We start from the raw sequence: 22,076 nt of genomic DNA on the forward strand, positions 1-22,076 counted from the left end.
AGAGACGTTCAGCCATTTTTGTTTAGTACAATGTTGACTAAACTTATGACTCTGTTTAAAATAGGCAACTAAGCTTGCGTATCTATATTGTTTTAACAACGTATGGATCTTTTGGTAATATTTCTTGATGTTAACAGTTATACACTCCAGCACCCACTATGCTAGCAACTCTCTCACGCACGAAGCAGAGCAGACGACGCGTATATGAGCTCTCTTATTGCAGAAGAAGCAAAAGGTCTACGTGTCAGGTTTTTCACCATAAATATCGTAAATCATGATTCAAAAAAAATCACCTGTTTGAGCTGCTGGATGGGAAAATAGTTTTGATGTAATATTTCCATAATCATGCATGCAGTATCGGGTAATACGATCTTTGTTCTTCTGGTATTTAACTGGCTGCTATAGCAAACGAGAGCACAAAATCGATGACGTGAAATGAAAACAACGGATTATTGTTTACCAGAGGCGCCATCCAGTCAGACTGGCTAACCCTATATAGTATTAATCTGTGCTTGATGTTTTAACAAGAATACCAGTCCATCCGCATTTTTCACGGCATTAAACACACACAAACAAACCATCGGCATTTCAGTCTCTGATTAAGGGAAGGCAATCAGTTTTACGTGATGTTCACTTCATGTAAGAGTATTCTCCCGTGATCTATTCACTTGTCGTAAGGACGTATGTACTTAAAACTTGCATTGCGAAACAGTTTTGCTGGAAAGATTCCTGCAGACTAACACCAAAGGTTTGGTAATAATGGAATCCAAGTCGCTGATAAGAATCAAACCGCACGAATTTATTCACGTCCTAGACCTGGTAAGCCGCTTGTGTCTTGTTGTTGTAGTTCAAGCAGACGTGTTTCGATTGAACATAGACATGTATACCAGTAGGTATTTCCGCATTTCCATCAGGAAGGATCACAACATATAGATATGTGTCCGTGCAAGGATTGATCTAGAGACTTATATATACAAGTCCTGTATAGCTGTAAATACTGCTATCCATGCGTGACATAAATCGGTGTACATACAGACATTTGTCGATAATTAATTTCTAATTTAAAAACATGATTTGTTTTGTTTTGTTTTTGTAAATGCATGCGATAAAGGATAAGGAAAACTTTTGTGATCAAATCCATTCCGCGAGATACCGACGCATTCTAGGATAACAAGCACAAAAAAAGTAGTTTTTCTTTTCTCTCAGTTCTTTTTGTTGCATTAATCTCTCTCTTTCATACTATCCCGTTTCCCATCTCTCTCGATCTCTCTTACACACACGAACAGTTGTCACTTGACTCATGATGTTACACCAATGGCCAACTTATCACATACAACCCGCAGAAAATCAATATAACTCGCCTGGAAGTGGGGCCACAGACGTTTCACCTGCAGACACATGAGCAGGTAGTGCTTGGTCCAGTCCCTATGATATGCGTCCCACCTGGTCACTACTGCTCCATTGAAAATCCTGTCAGGTAAACCATTTAATAACGAAAAAGTGCACTCCAAATGATGGAAGCTAACTTTGCATCTTTTTGTGAGATTAGTTGTATAAATTTTATTTGAAAATTTAAGCCATTGCATAATCTGACCAAGTATGAAAATAAGGTTAAGGTTCTGAAACATTCTGGCAAAAATTAAGAAATGCTGTAACTGACCTTAAACAAAAACAGCTCAGATGTTTTAATGTATGTTGCAGTAAAGAAAACTTTTGTTATTTATTATCTAAGGCAAAGCATGGCAACAAAAATAAAAAGGTAAAGCAAATTCACGATGTAAGTCTAACATTATGCTACAAGCTAACATTGTGATATAAGTCCACACTTTTTTTTTTCCAGGAAGTATGTTAAAGGAGAAAAATGTGACTTGCGCCTGGGAGAGACAGCCATAAAGTTCCATGGGGTGATTATTTGTTTAAATCATGTTGGCAAGATTTTTAAAGGGCTATAGTATATATTATGCTAAAATATTTTATTATTCAGGTTTTTACATGATGCAGATGTCAACCAGCTTGTTAAGAAACATAGTCATTTTTGTATTCGGCAGGAACCTTTTCCTCTATACCCAGGGGAAACATTGCCCTTGGTACCAGATTTTGGCCTGAAATCTGAAGATTATTCTAAAGCCCTTCAAGCCATGCCTGTTGTTCCCAGCAGTTGTGCCTTACGCCTGCGTGCAGTTCAAGATTTTCTTGAGGATGGAATCCAGATTCCAGCTGGTCATGAGTGGTATGTGGAAGGTCCCATGACTTATATTCCACGTCCAGAAGTGGTAAGGAAGGCTGCAATTTCCTACATTTTTTTTTCCTTCATACTATGATTGTATTTTTTCAGTACCTGTAGGTAAAATGTTCAGAGGATTCCAAATCACCAAATTTTCACAAATTTTAACAGATTGGTTGTGCTTGCATGGTTAGTTTTTTTAAAATTATTTTTCTACTTTTTCTGAAGTAATCAATGAAAGAATATGGTCATTATGTATTGACTGATAATAAACCAGAATTCACTTTCCTCTCTAGGCAGATAGGTGAGTTTGCAGATATTGTCACGTGCTTTTATACATAATTAGAAGCAGTAGAAGCATAGAAGGGCATCATGCATTATTTTTTTATGTGAGTTTCAAATTGCATGTCTTGTACATCTGGTATGTTCAACACAGATTTTGTGCATATTTGTCTACTAATAATTGACAGGAAGTCATCAGTCTTGTCCAACCACTGGTCATCAAGACTGGTGAAGTGCTGCGAATAAGAGCAGTCCAAGATACAAGGGACCAAGATGGAAAGTATGTGTTCTAGTTGAATACAAACGAGCGGATATAACTACTACAGAAGTAACTACATTGAATTTATTGCAACTAATTTTCTATGAATTGATGTTATCAGCCACGTGGAATATAAGTCATGGGACCTTCCACATACCTGTGACAGCTGTTTGAATTTTTGAAACACTGACTAGTCATTGTGTTTTCAATGAGCTAAAAGCTATTAATACAGAAAAGGCTATTGCACTCTAATACAATATACCAATAACAGTACCACCATGGAATTTAATTAATAAAACTGCTTACACAATGTCCATGTTTTATTTAGCTAGTAGCTGCCTATTGGGTTAATATATCATTTGCCTAAAGTTTACTCGCACAATCATAGAGAGTTATTCAAAACAAACCCTTTATTCATAGTTTAATGGTGATATCTAAATATTTGTTTAATAGATTCATATTAAAAAGAAATTAAATACTGTTGTATGAGTCGTACATTGGCTTGACAACAGATACAAAACCTATGCTTTATTAAATTCCCAATTTGTTTTATTGATACAGCAACCGTGTCACTGGAGAGGAATGGCTAGTGACTGAACCTGGTGCTTACCTGCCTGGAGTCTGGGAAGAGGTGTGTTTATGCACGCATATGCTAAACTCGCTTTTCAACACTCATTTCTCTCATTAAATCAAAGACAAATGTCGACCTAAACAGTAGATATGTTCTTTCTTTTAGCTTTCATCCTAAATTTCTACAATTGTTGTTAATTTTTTTTTTTTAAATTAATAAGACCATTTTCAAGAAAGATTCTGTTTAGGTTAAGCAAGTACATGCCCTGAATAATACTTTTTGTTTTCACAAATAATATTTTCTTTAGATTAATGTCAGACTTATAACTGTGGTTTACTTTCATATTAATTGTCGCCAGTATGATGTATTATGTTTACAAATGCTAAACTGTTTTCTATAGGTGGTCGGGATCGAGAAGAAAGAGACACTTACGTAGATACCGGCCTTTACCTGCAAGCAGTGCAAAATCTGACAGACAGTGCAGGTGTTAACAGGTGAGTGTTGGTCATTTCAGACAGACTTGAATGCAATGGTATGTAGGCACACCTACATATGGAGTGCTCAAATATTTGCCTAGTGAAAGAACTGGTTTCTTTTTGTGCATCTCCACAAATTGGCTTGTGTGTGCTCATGCATATATGCATGACAGTTTCTACTTTATTATTTTAGGAATAAAACAAAATTAAGCAAAGTTTTAAAAAATAAGCATGTGTGTGTGTTTAATTATAATTGTTATTTTTAGTAGTTAGTTTTGCAAATAAATGTTAAAGATCTTCAAATGCAGTTATGTTCATCAAGCATCTTATTTTATTCGAAGGTTTAACTGTGACAAAATATTTTATGAGACTTTCATTTGTTTCATTTGGTTTCCTTCAGGCGAAAGTTGATCATTTTTTAATATCTAATGAAAGTAGTGAGTTTTTCTGGAAAAGTAGGAAGCTTTAATAGGCTGTAAAAAGTGCTTTAACAAATAAATCTGCCTTTCAAGTTGTGGTGACATGAAACATGGTCATATCCAGGTGCTCTGGAGACGAGTGGCTTGTGACAGGAGAAGATGTTGAAGAATACACTCCACAAGTGGGCATCGTGAGTAACATTTTACAATTTATTTCTATATAAAAATACTTCTTCTTAATATTATTTTGTACATCCACAGTCAGATGCTTACTACACTTAACTTTCCACCTCTTAGTCAATGATCCTGTCCATGTGCCTCCAGCTGACTCTTGATGACTGCAGCAAGCAATGAGACATGATTAAATATTCTTTACTTAGCTTGTTTTTACATGCACTGATGCTCTGGTATTTCAAGTTTCCGCAGAATCTGATATTTTTTGTTGGATACAAAAGTTTTGCATTTAGGTACTAGTCTAAGCAATAATAATATATATACATGTAGTTCACCTGTTAGATGACACACACTTCTGACTTGCTACAACTTGCTGTTCAACAGGTGGTATCTAACCATGTCAGAAAGATTGTAATTAAAAAGGACCAGTATGCTGTCATTATCAACCCAGTTGGGCCTGATGGCAAAAATGCACTTGGCAGGCGAGAGCTTAGAAAAGGATTGTGTAGCTTTTTCTTGCACCCAGGTTAGTACTGACACCTATTTATCCTTGCAAGCAGAGGTAATGCAAATGCATAGGTGTGCAGGGGAGTGAGTGAGCGAAGAAAAAAGATGTGAAGAAAAAAAGAGAAGCAAAGATTGGGGTGAAAACACCATTTCTGGTTAATCAATATCTCATTTTATCTTTTGAGTATATGCATTTTACCTGTATTTTCTACACTGTGTAGCTGTTCTAAACGGAGGTCAGAGAAAGGATTAGTGCTTACTATATTTTAATTTACTCAAGAGGTTCTTTAATTCTCCAACTTTTATATTATTTTAGTCATACAGATGTTGGAAAAAGGACTTTGAATTAATATTAAATGATAATAAATAGTACATTTGTATAGGGCCTTTTTTCCAGCATCAGCCCGACTCAAGGCAAGAATTCATTCTGACATTGTTACGATGATGCCAAATTTTTATCTTCTCCTCTAAATGTCTTTCTTTTTTTTTCAGGAGAGATTTTGGAAGATGGAAAAGTTCAAAATGCTTATTTGCTCACAGAAGATGAGTCAATGGTATTGCAAGCTTGGGAAGAATTTAAAGACACCATGTTTAATGGTATATGAAACTGTGGGGCATAAGAGGATCCTAAATTCTTTACACTTCTCAGAATGTTTTAAGCATTAGGCTTTGTTATACCTACTGCAGCATCTTTGATTTTCTTTGTAACAGTTTATTCTTTGAAACTATTGAGGCTTAAAAATTAAAGGGATAGAAAAGCAGACATAATCTTTACAGGAACATGGGGTACATGTGCATAACATGGATGAGCAGTTTTGTTTTCATACTTGATGCGATGTACATCTATCATTCCATTTAACAGTTATGCTCAGATGACTTCAGTGCAATAAAAATAAATGTTAAATAGGTATACTTAATATGGCAAATTGTTTGTTCATGTGATTAATTTGTTTTCAGACAGAAAAAGGAAACCAGGTGAAAGGTGGATGATATTGGGTCCATTATTATATATTCCTCCTACCTCTGTCAAAATTATAAAGAGAAGGTATGAATGGTCTTCACTTGTCTTTTTGATTCCACCTTCTTGAGGCTACATTTTTTCTGCTGTATAATAGTTGATACAAGACAGGAAAAATGAAAGTTCAGTTCTAAAAGAGTACAATCTTGGAACAATTGTTGTGAGAAAGAAAAAAAACAACAGATATATAATACACAAATACACACAACAGCATTTCACATTTTTGTGTGCCTCTAAACATGTTTTGCTTTATTGAGACATAAGTTTATTGTCTTAATTTGACTTTTTCTCCTTTTTATGTTACTGTCTTAGTAAGACCATACCACTGAGCAAGAATGAAGGCATTTACATTCAAAATACTCAAACAGGCAAGGTAGTCATGTTAAAATTCTTTTATAACAACAATGCACCATAGCTCTTTGTTTATATAGTGGTGGATGATTCTGTAGCCTTCAACAAAATACTGTACAGTCTTAATCTAGACATTGAGTACATTGTCTTTAAAAGTAATTATCACATGATTTGTTTTATGAAAGAATATCAATAGCATTTCTTTAAGGGAACATACATATATGAAATAATAACAGTGCTTACTTTCTATATAAAGGTCAGGGCAGTTATGGGACCTACTGCCTACATGCTGACAGAGTTCGAAGAACTCTGGGAAAAGGAGCTGCCAGAAGACACTGAGAGGCTGCTCAGGTACTTCATTGCATCATTATAAGCTACACTGATGTATCATGATTTACTCTATTCATGGTATCGATAACTATATTGCTATTTTCTCTCATGACTATGAAAAGAAATGATTTTGTTTGTTCCTACTATTACCACTGCTGGCATTCTTAGACTTTTTATTATTTAAGGAATGTAGTGTAAAAGTTTCTACCCCAGCCATGCTGTTAGGTCCACAAAACCTGTCATGATAAGGGAGGTCACTTCTATTACAAGAAAATGAAATTCAATTTCCTTGAGAATCCATCTTTTATCTTGTTTTCATTTAGTATTCTGGTGCACAATTTTTGACACATTGGTAGGGCAAAGGTAGACTTTCTTTTATCTTTCGATGCAGACAAGGGGGAGGTGAAGGATCTGCTGACATTCGGAAAGTTGCCTACTTTGAACAGTCAATTGATCCTGCCATCTTAAAGGTTTGTTTCCCTATCATTAAAGTTATGCAGTTTGGCCTTTTAAAAAAAGAAAGTGTCACAGCTACATAGTGCAGCCTCAAGAAAAATATGAAATTTGAGTAAAGACTACAGAAATGACACTAGTAAATAAACTATTGAATCTGACTTTTCTTTGCTTCACTGATTTTTGCAGGGTAGAGACAAAACAAGGGTTGTGACATATCGATGTCCTGGAAACACAGCAGTCCAAGTAAACAACATTATATACAAGTTTTTTAATTGTCTGTATTCTTTAAGGTAGTTTTTTGGGTTGCAGAACTTGAATTTGATCAAGACAATGAAACTTTCAAACATTTAAAAAAACTAAAATTAAAAGCTTTGTGCAGCTTTTAAAATCAATTCATGAATTAATGTAAACAAACAGATTATTGCAGTCACTTGTTCACACTTTAATCAAACGTAGTGTAACTCCTAATAATATTGTAGTGTCTTTTCTATATTTAAGCTGTATTCTTCCCTTTCACAAAGATTGGTGTTTTTAAGATATGTATTAGCATTAACATTTTATTCCCTATTTTTTATGTGCAGGTAAACAACTTCCAGCAGAAGACAGCTCGTGTTGTTTTTGGACCAGACTTGGTAGTCCTAGAACCAGAAGAAAGCTTTCAAGTGCTTAGTTTAAGTGGTAATGATTAAATTTTGTCTTTTATCTGGTATACAGTAAAATGAAGAAAAGCTTAATTCTAATCTTTATTTCAAAAAAGAAACCAGTTAAAAGTCTCATTTTAGAGTAATGCACTTACTTTGTCTGTGCTTGAGCCTCTGCTGTGGCCTGACACAAATATTGATTGTATGATTTTACAGCATTGACTGTACAGCAAATGCTTTTAAATTGAAATAGTCATTACCATTCTTATGAATAACAGCTAGTTTTTATGTTTTTTGTTGATAGTTTTATCCACAGTATAAACGAACATATATTACTATTAATATATTACATGTAGTACTTTGTTTAAGGTGGGAAACCAAAGGTTGAGAACTCCCTGAAGTCACTATGTTTGATGCTGGGTCCTGACTTTATCACAGATATTTTGGAGGTGAAGAAAGATTTATATGCTAGTATAATTTGCAAATAATAGGTAATATACATACATATGTGCATACTCACACCCACACAGCTTGAACACCCATTGAAAACATTTGGTTAAATATGCAGAAATATAGATGTGTGCATGTATACAAGTATTCAAAAGCACGGGTAGGAAATCATAATTGCTACTGTGTAATAAAGGCATTGCATTGTGCATAAATGGAGTTTTTTGCAAATTGTATTATGTTAACATTAGGTACAACTTTTGCACTTTGCAGGTTGAAACGTCAGATCATGCTAGACTGCATGTGCAAGTGGCTTTCAATAACCATTTTGAGGTAGCTAATTTTTACATTAAAAATGTACTATATTCTAGAAGATTCATAAGTTCTTCATAAACCCTGTTTATATTTCTTTTTAACTTAGCATGGTTGTATATTTTATAAAATTTGAAACTTAGAAGTTTTCTGCAATGTCTTTCTTGAGTTTAGTGTAATATCTAATTTTCATGCATTGCACAATGCAGTTAATTGGGCCATGTACCGAACCTACTTACATTATTGAAGTTTGAGAAAGTTTTTCTTTGATATAAGCAGTAGCACTACTGGTGTCTGTCTGCCTTAGTATTTACATCATTGTAGGTGATTTAAAAGCTTTAAGGGAGGAAATACTCTTTGTTAAATTATTTTCTTTCTTGTGCTTATTATCATTACTATTAGCATAGGCTGTTAGGTAACTTTTGAATTTTTTCTAGTATGTTTCCTAAGTCTTTATCAAACTTCTTTCAGGTTGACAAGAATGATCCAGAAAGTGCGAAGAAAATATTTTCTGTTCCTGATTTCATTGGCTTTGTCTGCAGACAGATAGGTCATGACTAACTTTATGCCTTATTTAGAAGATCTATGCACCACATTATGTAAAATATATATTACTGTTTTTCTTGCTTAAATCTGACAGACATGCATAATTGTATATTTTTAGTTGTCATGTCTCCAGAAAATTGGTAAAAATATTTTTTGTGTCTGTTATAAAAAAATTATAAAAATTATAAAATTTTCTGCCTGTGAGATGTATATATTTCTCATTATTACCATCAACTGCTACAATTACAGGGAGCCACATACGAGGTGCTGTAGCTCTGACGCCATTTGACGATTTTCATCGTCACTCATCTACTGTCATACAGACGGCTGTTTTTGGAAAGGATGCCAATGGACAGCTGAACACATATCTTAAATTTGATGTAAATAATCTGGTAAGTATTTAACTAAAATGTGTATGTAGAAGTGTACATTATACATTTATGCCTATATAATTTATTTAAAATAAGATTTTTTTCTGGGGTTTGTTGGTAAAATGAACAATGAGTCAATTACTTGTGATTTCAAAAATATAAAAATTTTAAAACAATTCTTTTTTATTTTTCAAACATTATATTACATAATTGATGGCATTTATTAAGACCTAAGGCAGAGGGTTGTATTCAATTATACAATTAATATTACTCTTTTGTGGAGATCTTATTGTGATGTTAACTATTTTTCAACTTGAGAAACTCAAGGAATAAAAGAGCTCATTCACAGGTCAAAGGGAAGCAAACTGTTGCCTAAAATTGTTTCTATGTCAGATGCTCTTACTTTTATGACTTACCACCTGATCTCCAGATCATTTTATGGACCGCTAGCCATTTTTGTGATTTCAGTCTGGTATACAGCTGTCATATGATTTCAGCTGGTTTTATTTAACTGCTCCCAGGTTATTTCCAGTATTGATATTCAGAACATTGAGCCTGTGGACACAAAGATGCGTGACAGTCTGAGCAAGTCGGTACAAATGGCTATTGAGATTTCCACCAGGTGAGTGGTATGTTCTACACAATTATTTTCTTGGGAGGTGTAAACTAAAGGTCAACGCTGAGGCCTTAACTACAGAATTTATACACAAAACTGCTTCACGAAATAGATTTTGTGAGATGTGTTGTATGCATACTGAAACATATTTGTGAATGTTAAATTTTTGGTTTGTGTGTGTGTATATGCATATATGTGTGTGCATGTGTTTATGTTCGCAGGTCTGTAGAAGCAGCAGCAGAGCATGAAGCCAAACGCAGGGAACAGATAGCACAGGGTCAGCTGGAACAGCAAAGGCTGGCCAATGAAGTAGAAGCAGAGAAAGAACGTGCCAAACTTTATGAACTCCGTGCTCTGGCAGCAGCTGTAGAGTCTACAGGTCAGGCCACAGCAGAGGCTCAAGCACAGGCAGAGAAAACCATTATAGAGTGCCAGAGTGAAATTGAAAGTAAGTGCATTGTGGTAAAAGGAGATTTTAACTTAAAATACAAAAAAAGAAAAAAAAACTACTGTTTTATGTGATTTTTTGACAGTCATGAGGATAATCTAATCGAAGATGAAGTCTTTGTCTGAAAACATTTGTTTTATGTCTTTTAATATAGGCTGCATTCTTTGTGTTTCTTTTTAGTTAGCAAGATGTTTTTACTCTGTAGAAACTATTAGACTAGCATATCAATACATATTATAATAACAATCAAGTCAATATCAATAAATTACTCATTAGGTGAGCATTCAACAAGTTAATGGGGGAGATTCTTTACATGAATACAGTGCCCAAGAAAGGAAAAATCCCCATGGGAGAGACCAATCTTTTATTTCATTGCCCCCTGTGACACAGATGTTAATACCTTCTGTTATTATGCCTGGTCACTGTCACTGTTAAGAATTGAACATAGCTTGCTTAATGTCCTGACAGGAAGCTGACTGAAAGATGGGTACATCTGTCTTAAAATCAGTGTCAACTTTGATGCTTACATTTTCTGTCATGTTTTTTCTAGATGAATTTGAAAGTAATACTTCTTTTCAGCTGTGAAGCTCAGAACAAGGGCAGAAGAAATAGAGCATTATGCCAAGCTGGAAATTGAATCTTTGGTAAGATTACAGGTCTTTCTTTCAACTACAGTCTTCTTTGTTTGTTTTTTAAATATTCTTTGTGAAGTGCACTTCGGGCAGTAGACATGAGCTAAACATTATTTTAAAAAATAGTGTTTTTTGGCACCACAATCATAAACATTTTTATCATTTTTTTTCTGATACAAATTGTCATCAAGTATCATAACTGGGGAAAAGGCCCACGATTAAGGAAATATAATGATGTAAGAGACTTTATTTCTCTGTCTGTCAGGGACGCGTTCAATTCACAATTTCACACCACTCGCACTCGCTGTGTATACACGTCCCCACGCGTGTTCTTTCGCTCATAAATCACATAAATTTGACGTGGGCAACGAAATTTTTATAATTTAACATTAAACACACACACATCATTGCGAATTATATGCAGTATGAATGTCTTTCACGCGGCGGCAGTTAAATCAAATTGGTTGATTGTTTTTTGAATAGTTCTCTAAATTCATATTTACTCTCACCTCCGCACTGCCTGGAGTAATCGTCAGAGAAACAAAAAAAAAACTTCCTGGTAAAATCCTCCCTTTCCCGGTCCAGAAACTAAAAGTGCAGTCTCGGCACACCTGGAATTGGGAACAACTCAAGTTCCAGTTATTATAATGGTAGATGATGTCTCGGCAGACACCTGGCTGACGACCACGAATATATTCTTTTGGGAACAACACACAAGTTCCAAAGCGAAAACTCCGCACACTGCGTCTGCCTCTAGTCCCTTCATACAGCCGTCTGCTCTCTTCCAAAATCTTTTCTCTCTACGTACAATCTAAAATTGCGTCATAATATGACGTCGGGTTCTGACGCGAAACCACAATCGACGCAGCAAACACACTCACACACTGGTAAGGGCAATAATCCCTGCCTACCTATTTCTAACACTGTCCCCACTCACTTTTCATTCAACAATGAAGTTTTACTACTTCCATGAATTATTTTCTTTCAATTACTTAAATCTTTTTGGTTCCACTTATTTTAGGTGTTAGGAGGGAAAAAGGAGAGATAATGTTAGTTACATATTATGTTGACATTTTGCATGTTTTGTATGGTTTCTTCTCTCCTGTAGTGTTATCTATTTTATTTCTTGCACAGATGCGGACACAAGAGATTGATTACAAGCAGAAGCTGACAAAGTTAGAGATAAGCAAGGAGAAAACGTCTGCAGACATTGAGGTAATCATTGTTTTTCTTGTGCTAGTCTTAATCTTAAACAGTCTTCACAACTGTCTACTCCACTGTTGTCAACCTGATTATCGTGTGTTGAGGAAAAAATATGTTTTGGTGCGTTCTTCTGGTACAATTTTGTCATCTTTTCATTTTTGGAGTACAATTGTGTGCAAGAATGACTGCATTTTATAGTATGCTGTATTGTTTTGTATATAGGTGGACAAATTTGCTAAGATGGTGCACTGCCTTGGAACAGAGACTATTACCTCAATGGCAACAGGTGGCCAGCAGTGCAAGGTGTGTTTCAAATCTTAGCCCTGCATCATTATCATCTGTAAACCCGCTAGTTATTTTCATAGTATAATCCCTTTTCAGGTGTAATTTTGTTTGTAATGGCTTGGAGTGTGCTAATTAAGTGGGATGAAGATATTTGAGAGGCTCATTGTTCAGGGTTCAGGGTAAAACACCAACTTCCCCCACCCCTTTCTCATTGATGAAGATGACAGGTAACTGAAAATTAACAAGGATGGCATTTTGTAATGAGAAGGACGTTTTCTTACCTCTTTCTGTGTGCAGGTTCGTCTTCTGCAAGCATTGGGTTTGGAAGCCACACTTTTCACAAATGGCATGAATCCAATCAACCTTTTTACTACAGCCTCTGGTCTGGTGGGTGACACATCTGCTGAGTAGCACCAAAAAAACAAGCTCTACATGGTGTCCTCTCAGTAAACTACTACATAACTTAGATACCACGTCTAAACAATTTGTTTGATATTTTTCCATGCCCGTTGGTCTAGCAATATAATTTTAGTCTCTCTTACATAGATTATTTGAGAGGAGAAGAGATAAATGACCTTTTTGTTTAATTTCATGACATATATTACTCAAAACTGTATGAATTCCTTATATAACAATGGTGAGCCATATATCGAACAAAATTGACAGTTTTCTTCCTTTAGGTGATTATATATTTTTTAAGGCTTATATGTAGCACAAATACAAACCTTTTATTGTCGTTTCCACTCATTGATTAAAATTTAAGCTACATTCAGTTACTTGAGGAAGGGGATAGCCAAGTGATTCAAGCACTGACATGGGGCAGGAGACACTCACGCTAGCTAGTTCTCTACTTGTGTGGAGCAACACACTTCATAAAATCAGTTGTGGAAAGTACGGTGGTGATGGAAAGGAGATGACCACACCTTCACACAGAAAAAAGCTAACCCCAAGAAAAGATCAGCTTCTCACACCTCATTTTGCAAAGACTTAAAGTTCTTGAGACTACCTTTAAAACTGTTTAACATTCTAGAATTTTCTTTGTTATGTATATTATGTAATAATCTTTTTAGACAACCGGGCCAGTAAATAGTATATTCAAAAGAGAAACGGAGGACTGGTTACTTGTACAGGTGTAATTTACAGTAATGTTGACTGTGAAACTCACAAATAAGATGCTACATAGAAGATTGGTTGCTGGCTCGACATAAAATACCACTTTCTTTCCCCCCTTGTCCTTATTATGTGGTGACAAGCAACACACACACATACCCTACAGAAAAAGGGGTAACTTATGCATTGTAAATATAAATATTTTTATTCTTGTTACATGTATTCCATGTACATGTTTTACAACCTACTTAAATTGTCTGTTTCTATAGCAGGTTAAAATTGATTTCCAATATTATGCAAGATGTGATATTAATGGATATCTTGAGTAAATCATGGGCTGCTTGGTCTTTTATTTCTGTTTTGGGGTAAGGTTGAATTTGATGCTGACAATTGTATTCAATTCAAATAAGCAAACACATCAGGAAATGAATATTTTATCTTTTATAGACGCGCTTTTTTCTGTCCATCCGTCCCTCCCTGGCTTTTTGTGACTGAAGTCAATTATTCCATGATTGTTTTTCATTGTTATCACAATAAACAGTGTGAACTGAGAAACATGTTGAAGTTGTTTTGGTTGGAAAGAGTGGAGTACCGTTACAATAGGTGCAAGCATTAAAGTCTAGTGTGATGCCATTGTTCTTCAAACGACTAGATAAATATCAAGATATAAGATCTGGCAAAATACGCTTCACCCTTCTTGCGATTGATACCCTACAAACATCACCATGAACAGAGAGAAAAAACTCGTGATGTCACATTTGCACACCTATTCACTAATTATGATCCCAACTCACCCACTGAACCCTTCACGACATACACATATCTATATACCGTTCAGACATCTGTTGTTGGTCTCTGTCACTGTAAGAAGTGGAAATTATTGTTAATTGGCGACGAAGCGCAAGTCCCATGTGCCTATGTCGTCGTCAATGGCTCGTTTCGTGGATCAGAGTTACAGCTGCGAGAGAAAAATGAGCAAACTTTCCAAGCTAGTCAGGTAACACAATGTTCAATGATATTCTAAGATTTCTATTATTAACATTTGTTAATGTGTGTGTGTTTGGATGGAGCAACGGTTTCAGTCCTTTACAGACCGACTCACACTCTCCCCACTCACAACTCTAAAGAAACCTCAAGCTGTGCCACTTACAAACTGTGGCACTGAAGTTGATTACCATCACTTGTCACCTAGACACTGGAATTGATGATTTCTGCCTGGCTTATGGTAGTGCAAAATGGCTTCATGTGTGCTTTTTCCTCTGCTTGCATAACTAACATACACATTATCTTCTCTTCATCTTTACTTATCAGTCATATTACAAAACAGTTTTTGTTTCTTTGTTCAGAAAAATCTCTTGAGAAAGCACAATGTCCAATGATGTTCTAAGTTTTCAAGTATTAGAGCGCTCGCGCGAGCGTGTGTGTGTGTGTGCGAGTGATGCACGATTGAATAACAAGTTCTTGTCATTTACAGCCCAATTAACAATTATTTCACACATACCTTGGTCTAAAGGTGTACTAAAGGTGTGCTGCTTACAAACTGGCACTGAAATTTATTACCACCAGCGCTTGTCACATAGACACTGGAATTTATGACTTCTAGAAGTTACTGTGCAGTATTTTGCTGACAATCAGCCTTTCTCTCGATTCTAATGACAACAACAATTTAGAACATTTAATTAAAAGGGTGTGCCCCACGCAAATACAGGTACAAATAAAAAGAGGTAAACACATAAAATGTGCCCCGCGCACACAACACAGAACATACAACACATGCATGCACAGAGAGATGGGGAAGAAAGACAGACGGGGAGAAGGAATAGCTGTAAGTTTTTATTCATCATGTAACATGTAGTAGGAGGTCAAATTTTCATTGCGGTGTCGGTCAATACCAATGCTATATAAGTAACACCCGCTTTCTGCATTCTGAAGACTTTAAATTTTCAGTGTACAGGACAGTGGTAATCACCTTGCATTTATTTACTTTTGTGGCAATAGTATATCAAATGCACTGAAAATTTTCCAGTATTTTTCTACAGAAATGTCTATTTTATACTTCTTGTTGCAATATTTAATTGTGTGCATAGAGGTATGTCTGTGTGTGAGAGAGAGAGAGTTTTATGTCAATTTGTATCTCTGTATTTGTAAAGGTGTGTATTTGTGCAGGTGGGTAAGTGATTTTTCTGTCATAAAAACTACTCTGCCGATTAATTGAATCATAGATATCACATTTCTTGCTTTTGGTAGATATACAATTGTTTTTTGCCTAATGTATTAGAAATTTTTTTTATTAAGTTTCCATGTCTCGTGACTCCTTTGAAATATGGGTGTCTCACTGAATGGTTCTGCTAGTTTGTGAAAGATATACTTCAATGGAGATGACTGATGTTTGAGAAGTCAATATAAACCAGAAGACATTTTAAAGTTTTGACGTTTTATTAAGAATATCCTTTTATATTTAAAGTCACTAGATGAACATCTTTTTACCACTTTTTTATTCCAGGATACGCAGAAAGGTTGGTAATCATGCTGTGGTTGCACCTGTTTCTACCGCTAATTGTGTCTTGTCTTCTGACGATGGCGGCTGCTTCCCATGCATCTGGTGAGAGGGCGACTTTTCAGTTTGGGAACAAGTATTCATCTTTGTGTTTGGTTGTCTTTTTTGTTTTTGTTTGTTTGTAATTGTTTTAATTTTTTTTTTTGGGGGGGGGGGAGGAGAAAATCTTTCTCTCTGTCAAGCTGAGTGTCAATGTTTTAATTTCACTCTTATATTCTTTAACTGTTTGTGGCGCCGAACTGTATGTACAGGCGTTTTCTTCTATTAGTATTACTAGTAATAGTTGTAATAAGAGTAACAGTAAAGCTTGTGCAGTGAGGGAAGTGAGTGCGCTATATACGCATTTATAAATAATTTGACAAAATGCAAAAAGCATTTTAAAAAGTGGCTGTGACATGAAAATGAAATCAAATCCAAAATCAACATCAGATCCATAAACAGATATTTAAACAGAAATTTAATACAGAAAACTGCATTGAAATATGCAGAAATGAGTTAGATGTTTGAAGTAGATATTTACGAAGGAAAAGTATTTTACGATATTATAATTCTACAATGTGTTTCTGGAATATCTGAAGAAATCTGTACCCGGGGTGAAGGACTGTGTGCGGTCAACGCCACGTGTGTCAACTCCAACTGTGAGTGCAGCCAGTCACACGGTCTGAAGGGGGACGGACTTCTACAATGTATTCAGCAAGGTTAGTACTGAGAAGTTTAGAAATATCTCTGCCACCTACTGCTGACTTCTGTTTGCTTGTCTCTGTGCAGAACAACAACACATGGCCACAGGATATTTAGTTATTGTGCAGTGAAACAATGGAACTCTCTCCCTTTCCATACCCGCCACCTACCCACTATTGACTCCTGTGCACTGAAAACACTTCTCTTCACCAAACATTACTCCTAACAACCTATCCCATAATACTAGTCCTTTGTCACACCCTTCCTTTTGTAATATCATGTTACTCTCAGCTATTGTTCTTGTTATTTGATTCCTTTTTGTGTTTTCTATATTTTATTTTATTCTTCGTTTAGTACGGTTGTTTATTCTTGTATACCTTATATGTTATTTGTTTGTTTTCCTGTCCCTCGTATGCTGTCGATGTTTCGTTTTTGTTCTTACGGGCTAAGAGCATCCTCCTTAGAAGTGTGCGTATACGCTTTACAAATTTTGCATTTATTATTATTGTTGTTGTTGTCTTCTTGTCTTTTATCTCTCTACCCACGTTCCTTTGCCCACCTTCTTGGCAGGTTGTCACCACACGCTTGGTCATGCGATTTTGTTGATTAATATATTAACACTTAAACTCCCATGTTATTGCCGCTTCTGTTGAATAATGGTTTTTGTGTTTGTCCTCGTGTAGATGAGGTGTTGTGCACGGTGGCAGACGATCTGCGGGTGACGAGCTTTGAAGAAGGCCGAGCTCACATCTCGCTTCCTTGCGCTACCGACTGGCAGAGTTCATCACAAGTACTAACGGCTCCACCGAGGCCAACGACTACTGCTTCTTTAAAATCTCCGGCTTCAACAAAATCGCGATGGGTAGGCAACAACTTGGAGGAGTTGAGGTGAATTTCTACACGTACAACGTACAGAATGAGGGATATTTTCAGGGCTTCATGAAGTTCTCCTTGGACTCGGTAGGGGCCGGTAAACTTAGATCATTAGTTTTGTAACATTTATTTATTATTTATCGATGATTTCTAAATATTTGTCAATGGATTTTGTATGCATGTCTGTATTAATTTTGGTTTAACTCTTTTATTTTAATGTGTAAAAAGTAGACAATCTCATAACTTGTAGATTGTCAGAACCTTTAGGTTGTTATGTAAAATGGAAGGAAAGAAAACTATTTAAACTAGTTTGTAATCTTTTGACATTTTTGAAAATCTCAAGAACAAAGTTCATTGGTTAAAATATGGAATCTTATATTTCATGCAATGTCAAATTGTTTGTTTATATATGACAACAGCAGTTGAATGTAAGCCACAGAAATCTGAGTGAAATACTTTTCTTCTTGTTTGACTTCTATGAAGCTTGGGATCCACCGTGGCAACAAAACCATTGTATCTTTAGGATCTTCCAAACTTCCAAACTGGAATCGCCACCGGATAGAGGTCAGAGTGGACGAGATGGAGCAGTTTGCAGTCCTCGACATTAAGCTGTGTGGAGTCACCATTAAATTCCGCCCCCCGAACAGACTGTTTGCTGGGAAAAGGCGACTGAGAGAACCTGGAATTGTTATTATTACTCAGAGAAACAACCAATTTCCCACACAGAGGATTTCAGGGTACAACAAAGCATGCACGTGTGTCAAGGCAGTTGTTTTTCTATAATCTTTGAACATGCTTTCACTTTCTAACTGTAGTCTCACCTTTACAGTCGACTGTTTCTTGGTGTGTGTGTAGAAGAGAGGCGCATGCCTGTATAAAACCATTATACCACCACTTTATATATATGTATATATCAGAGAGTCGGCTATCTTTTTTCCCAATTGTTTTTTTTTTTCTTAGCATACCTTCGTTTCCTCTATGTGGATACACAGCTGAACATGGAGGAAGCAATCAGACGTATGACAACAGGAAAATAGAATTGGGTCTCCTAAGGCGAAGCCAGGTAATTTATTTTGTTGTTGTTGTTGTCACAGGCCGACTTGTCCTTTTGTATTGCATGTTTGCCAAATTTGGAAAATATATTTATCTATATATGGATCTTAATTTACTATATTATGTATTAACATCTTGTCTGTTTTGTTATTTTGCTTATCTTTCTTTTTTGTCACAATGGAAATCCTATAAAAAGTCAAAGATCCCTTTAGTCCAATAGTACCACTTACCACCATCACTACAAATCTGCTAATAAACTATTTCTTATCTTGACCCCATCTTTCCTTCCTTCTCAAAAAGAATCTTTTTTAACAGTGTATGGGGTATTGCAATCTCTATTAAAGCTACAAAAGATGTGCTGGCTTGACCAGTCAATCTCTCTTAATACTTTAATTTCTTGCTAAGGATTTTTAATGTGATTTAGTTTTTGTAATCAAATTTTGACAATTTTTGTTTAAGCTTGAGTCTTTCAGAACAGTAAACACAGGTTTCATGACTATATTTTTCAGGCGATACTTTACGATATGCTTCTAGCAGGAATAGGCCAGAAACTGTGAGTAAATGTAACAATTCCTGTAAAGTATGTAGATGTGCGTTGTTACAGTTGTTTCTGTAAATGTTATTTCAAAACTGTTGGGTATCACTAATCATATATATATATACCCATGCATTTGAGAGACATCTTGCATAAAAGGGGAATTAAATGAGATTTTTAACTGTTGATGTGAGAAGTAGTCATATTTAAAAAAGCAGAAAAGATATATAATTAAAAAGATAAAAAGAAAGAAATAAAAAAGAAAGAAGCTTGTGTTATATCTCAAACCTATTCGGTCTTTTGGCTGAAAATGGTGTATCTAACCCAGAGATAATTAAGGTAGACACGCTTGAAATACAGTTCGAACGCTGCCATTGATTACTACGCTCTTGGCATTGTTGACCACTTACACTCACTGCTATTAGGGTCACTAGCTTGTGACACAATTATCCATTGACCTTTATCTCTATTATTCATGATGATGTTAATACTATCTCACTGCTCTTCTCCCTCAATGTTTGTTTGTTTATTTATTTATTTACTGAGGCAGCTTGGTTCAGACGGCGAAGCTTTTGCCTTTTGCGGATGAGTGCACTCGGGCTGGGGATCTGTTCAAGCAATGTCCTCAAGAGAAGAAGAGCTCTGCCATTCGCGCCTGCAGCGATATTCTCCAAGTCGAGGCCTCGTCAGATGTCTGGGCTCCCGTCTCATGGAGGCATTCAACACCTGCCTCCACCAGGTGTGTCTCGGACACCTGTGCAACTCCACCTTCCCAGAGCTGGCGTGTGGAGGCTTGCGCGGGGCTAGTTAGCGAAAAGACATTGCTTTGTTAGGAAAGACCAGGTGTGTCCATGACACCTGTGTGTGTCCTACACACCTGTGTTCCTTTACAGATCTTAGATGCGGCCGCTTGCGAGATGATCAACAGAGAGAAAATTGTACTGGATTTGAAATGAACACTGTTTATTTGCAATCTCTGAAGGCATTAACTGATGTTTGTCATTGAATTTCGACTTGTTTGAATGGTCTGCCACAAGATAAGTAGCACATAATGTCCTTTAAAAAAATTAAAAAATTGCTCGTAAGCACGTTCCTTCAAAATATTTGTCGCTGATGACAGAGAAATAAAATATATTGCTGAAAAGGTTTCCTTCTCTTAGTCAGGCACATTCACACTTAAGCAGTCACATGTTGCTGTACTTTTGAGAGGAAGCATCTTTTCCACCGGATGCACAAAGAGAGAGAGGAAGAAAACCTCATGAAATTGTTGAAACCCGTTGTTTTCCGTGACAGTCTCCACACCATGGACGTGTACAGGTGGACTGCTGTCTGTCTGCCGAGACCATCGCTTAGCCTCTTGCGAAAGTTCTCCTCTGTTAGTCTCGGCGAGCCTAAACAATGAATGTGACTAAACCGGAAGCTTTGTATACATCTGCCTCGTTTTACTAGTTAACTGGAAAAAAATCGTATGCCATCAGTCCAGTAATGAAAGTTCGTGGTCCACACTCTCCAACAGCTGTCTGCTCAAGCCGGAGTTGATTACAAGCTGGTTGTAACATGCTATTGCTTCACTGCAAACCTCACATCGCCACTGTCCTCCAACTGACATTGTTTTCGTCAGTTGATCACAGAAGAGCCTATTAGCCACTTCTGTTTAAAATTTTTCTTGTTTTGAAAATATTTTTGTGGTAATACCATTCTCACTACGTCAGCGTGTGTGCCTGTGCGTGTGCGTGCGTGTGTGTGTGTGTGTGTTTGTGTGTGTGTGCACGCGTGTGTGTGTGTATGAGTGTGTGTATATGTGCGCGTGTGTGTATGTCCCAATGGAGTAACGATTCCTGTCGTTTACAGCCCGACTGACATTAATCTCTCAGTCGTAAAGTTGTCTTGCTTACTGTGACACTGAAGGAAGTGCTCATCAGCGCTTGTCACAGACACTGGCATTCAACATTTAAGTCCAAGTCGAAGTATGTTGTTTACGAGGGCATTATGTAATAAAAATGGCAGATTACAACAAAAAAACAACCTTTACTCAGAGGTAGTCAATGGCACTCATAGCGGTTCAATTAAAGATACGAACTAACACATGCAAATATATATATATATATGCACGTGCCCTCAAACACATATACACTTATACCAAAAGAGAGGACGAGTAGCTGTAAGTTATTTTATGTGGTTAATGTATATTTGTGTTTGAGCATAAATGTGGTTCATGTGAATATGGGAGGAGAGGGATGGAGCGATATATGGACATCTAGGGTAGATTAGGGTCTACGACTAATTTTTATTTGATGATAGCACAGATCCTACAGAACAAGCTCTTCACAAGTACAACAGGAATGAGACATGGACAGAATACGAGGGACGGAAGAATAAACAACAGTCGTGGCGAGTAGAAGACAAATACAGAAAACACACAGAGACATAGAGTAACAGGAACTGAGAAAATCGTGATTCCGTAGAGGAAGGCAAGTAGGAAAGTATCCAGAACAGAAAGGGGAGGGATGAAAAGAACTAGCATTGTGTGGACTGTGTTAAGAGTAATGTTCAAGAAAGAGAGTTTTTTCTGCGTATATTTGAAGGATTTAATTGTATTTAGGTTTGGGATTGGTAGGCCCTATACACCTCAAGGAGTAGCAAGGACTAAACTAGGTGGCAGACATGGAAAAAGAGAGAGTTTCATTGTCTTTCTAAAC

General features: G+C 36.3%; 1 protein-coding gene across 1 annotated transcript; it reads left to right on the plus strand.

Annotated features, from left to right (window-relative positions):
• Nucleotides 1–657: 657 nt before the first annotated feature.
• Nucleotides 658–12,982, plus strand: LOC112564861 (major vault protein-like). Its single transcript, XM_025239940.1, is given in 27 exon segments — nucleotides 658–819; nucleotides 1,344–1,477; nucleotides 1,841–1,904; nucleotides 2,049–2,273; nucleotides 2,695–2,786; nucleotides 3,327–3,396; nucleotides 3,737–3,767; nucleotides 3,770–3,830; nucleotides 4,356–4,422; nucleotides 4,790–4,931; nucleotides 5,405–5,509; nucleotides 5,870–5,957; nucleotides 6,243–6,303; nucleotides 6,538–6,632; nucleotides 7,003–7,081; nucleotides 7,254–7,310; nucleotides 7,649–7,745; nucleotides 8,078–8,157; nucleotides 8,429–8,488; nucleotides 8,939–9,017; nucleotides 9,263–9,405; nucleotides 9,906–10,006; nucleotides 10,222–10,448; nucleotides 11,028–11,092; nucleotides 12,215–12,295; nucleotides 12,506–12,586; nucleotides 12,866–12,982. Coding segments are annotated over 27 exon segments (2,559 nt in total). The 5' UTR covers nucleotides 658–759; the 3' UTR covers nucleotides 12,980–12,982.
• Nucleotides 12,983–22,076: the final 9,094 nt, after the last annotated feature.

This window comes from Pomacea canaliculata, linkage group LG5 (assembly GCF_003073045.1).
Source record: "Pomacea canaliculata isolate SZHN2017 linkage group LG5, ASM307304v1, whole genome shotgun sequence".
In the NCBI taxonomy this organism is placed as follows: domain Eukaryota; kingdom Metazoa; phylum Mollusca; class Gastropoda; order Architaenioglossa; family Ampullariidae; genus Pomacea; species Pomacea canaliculata.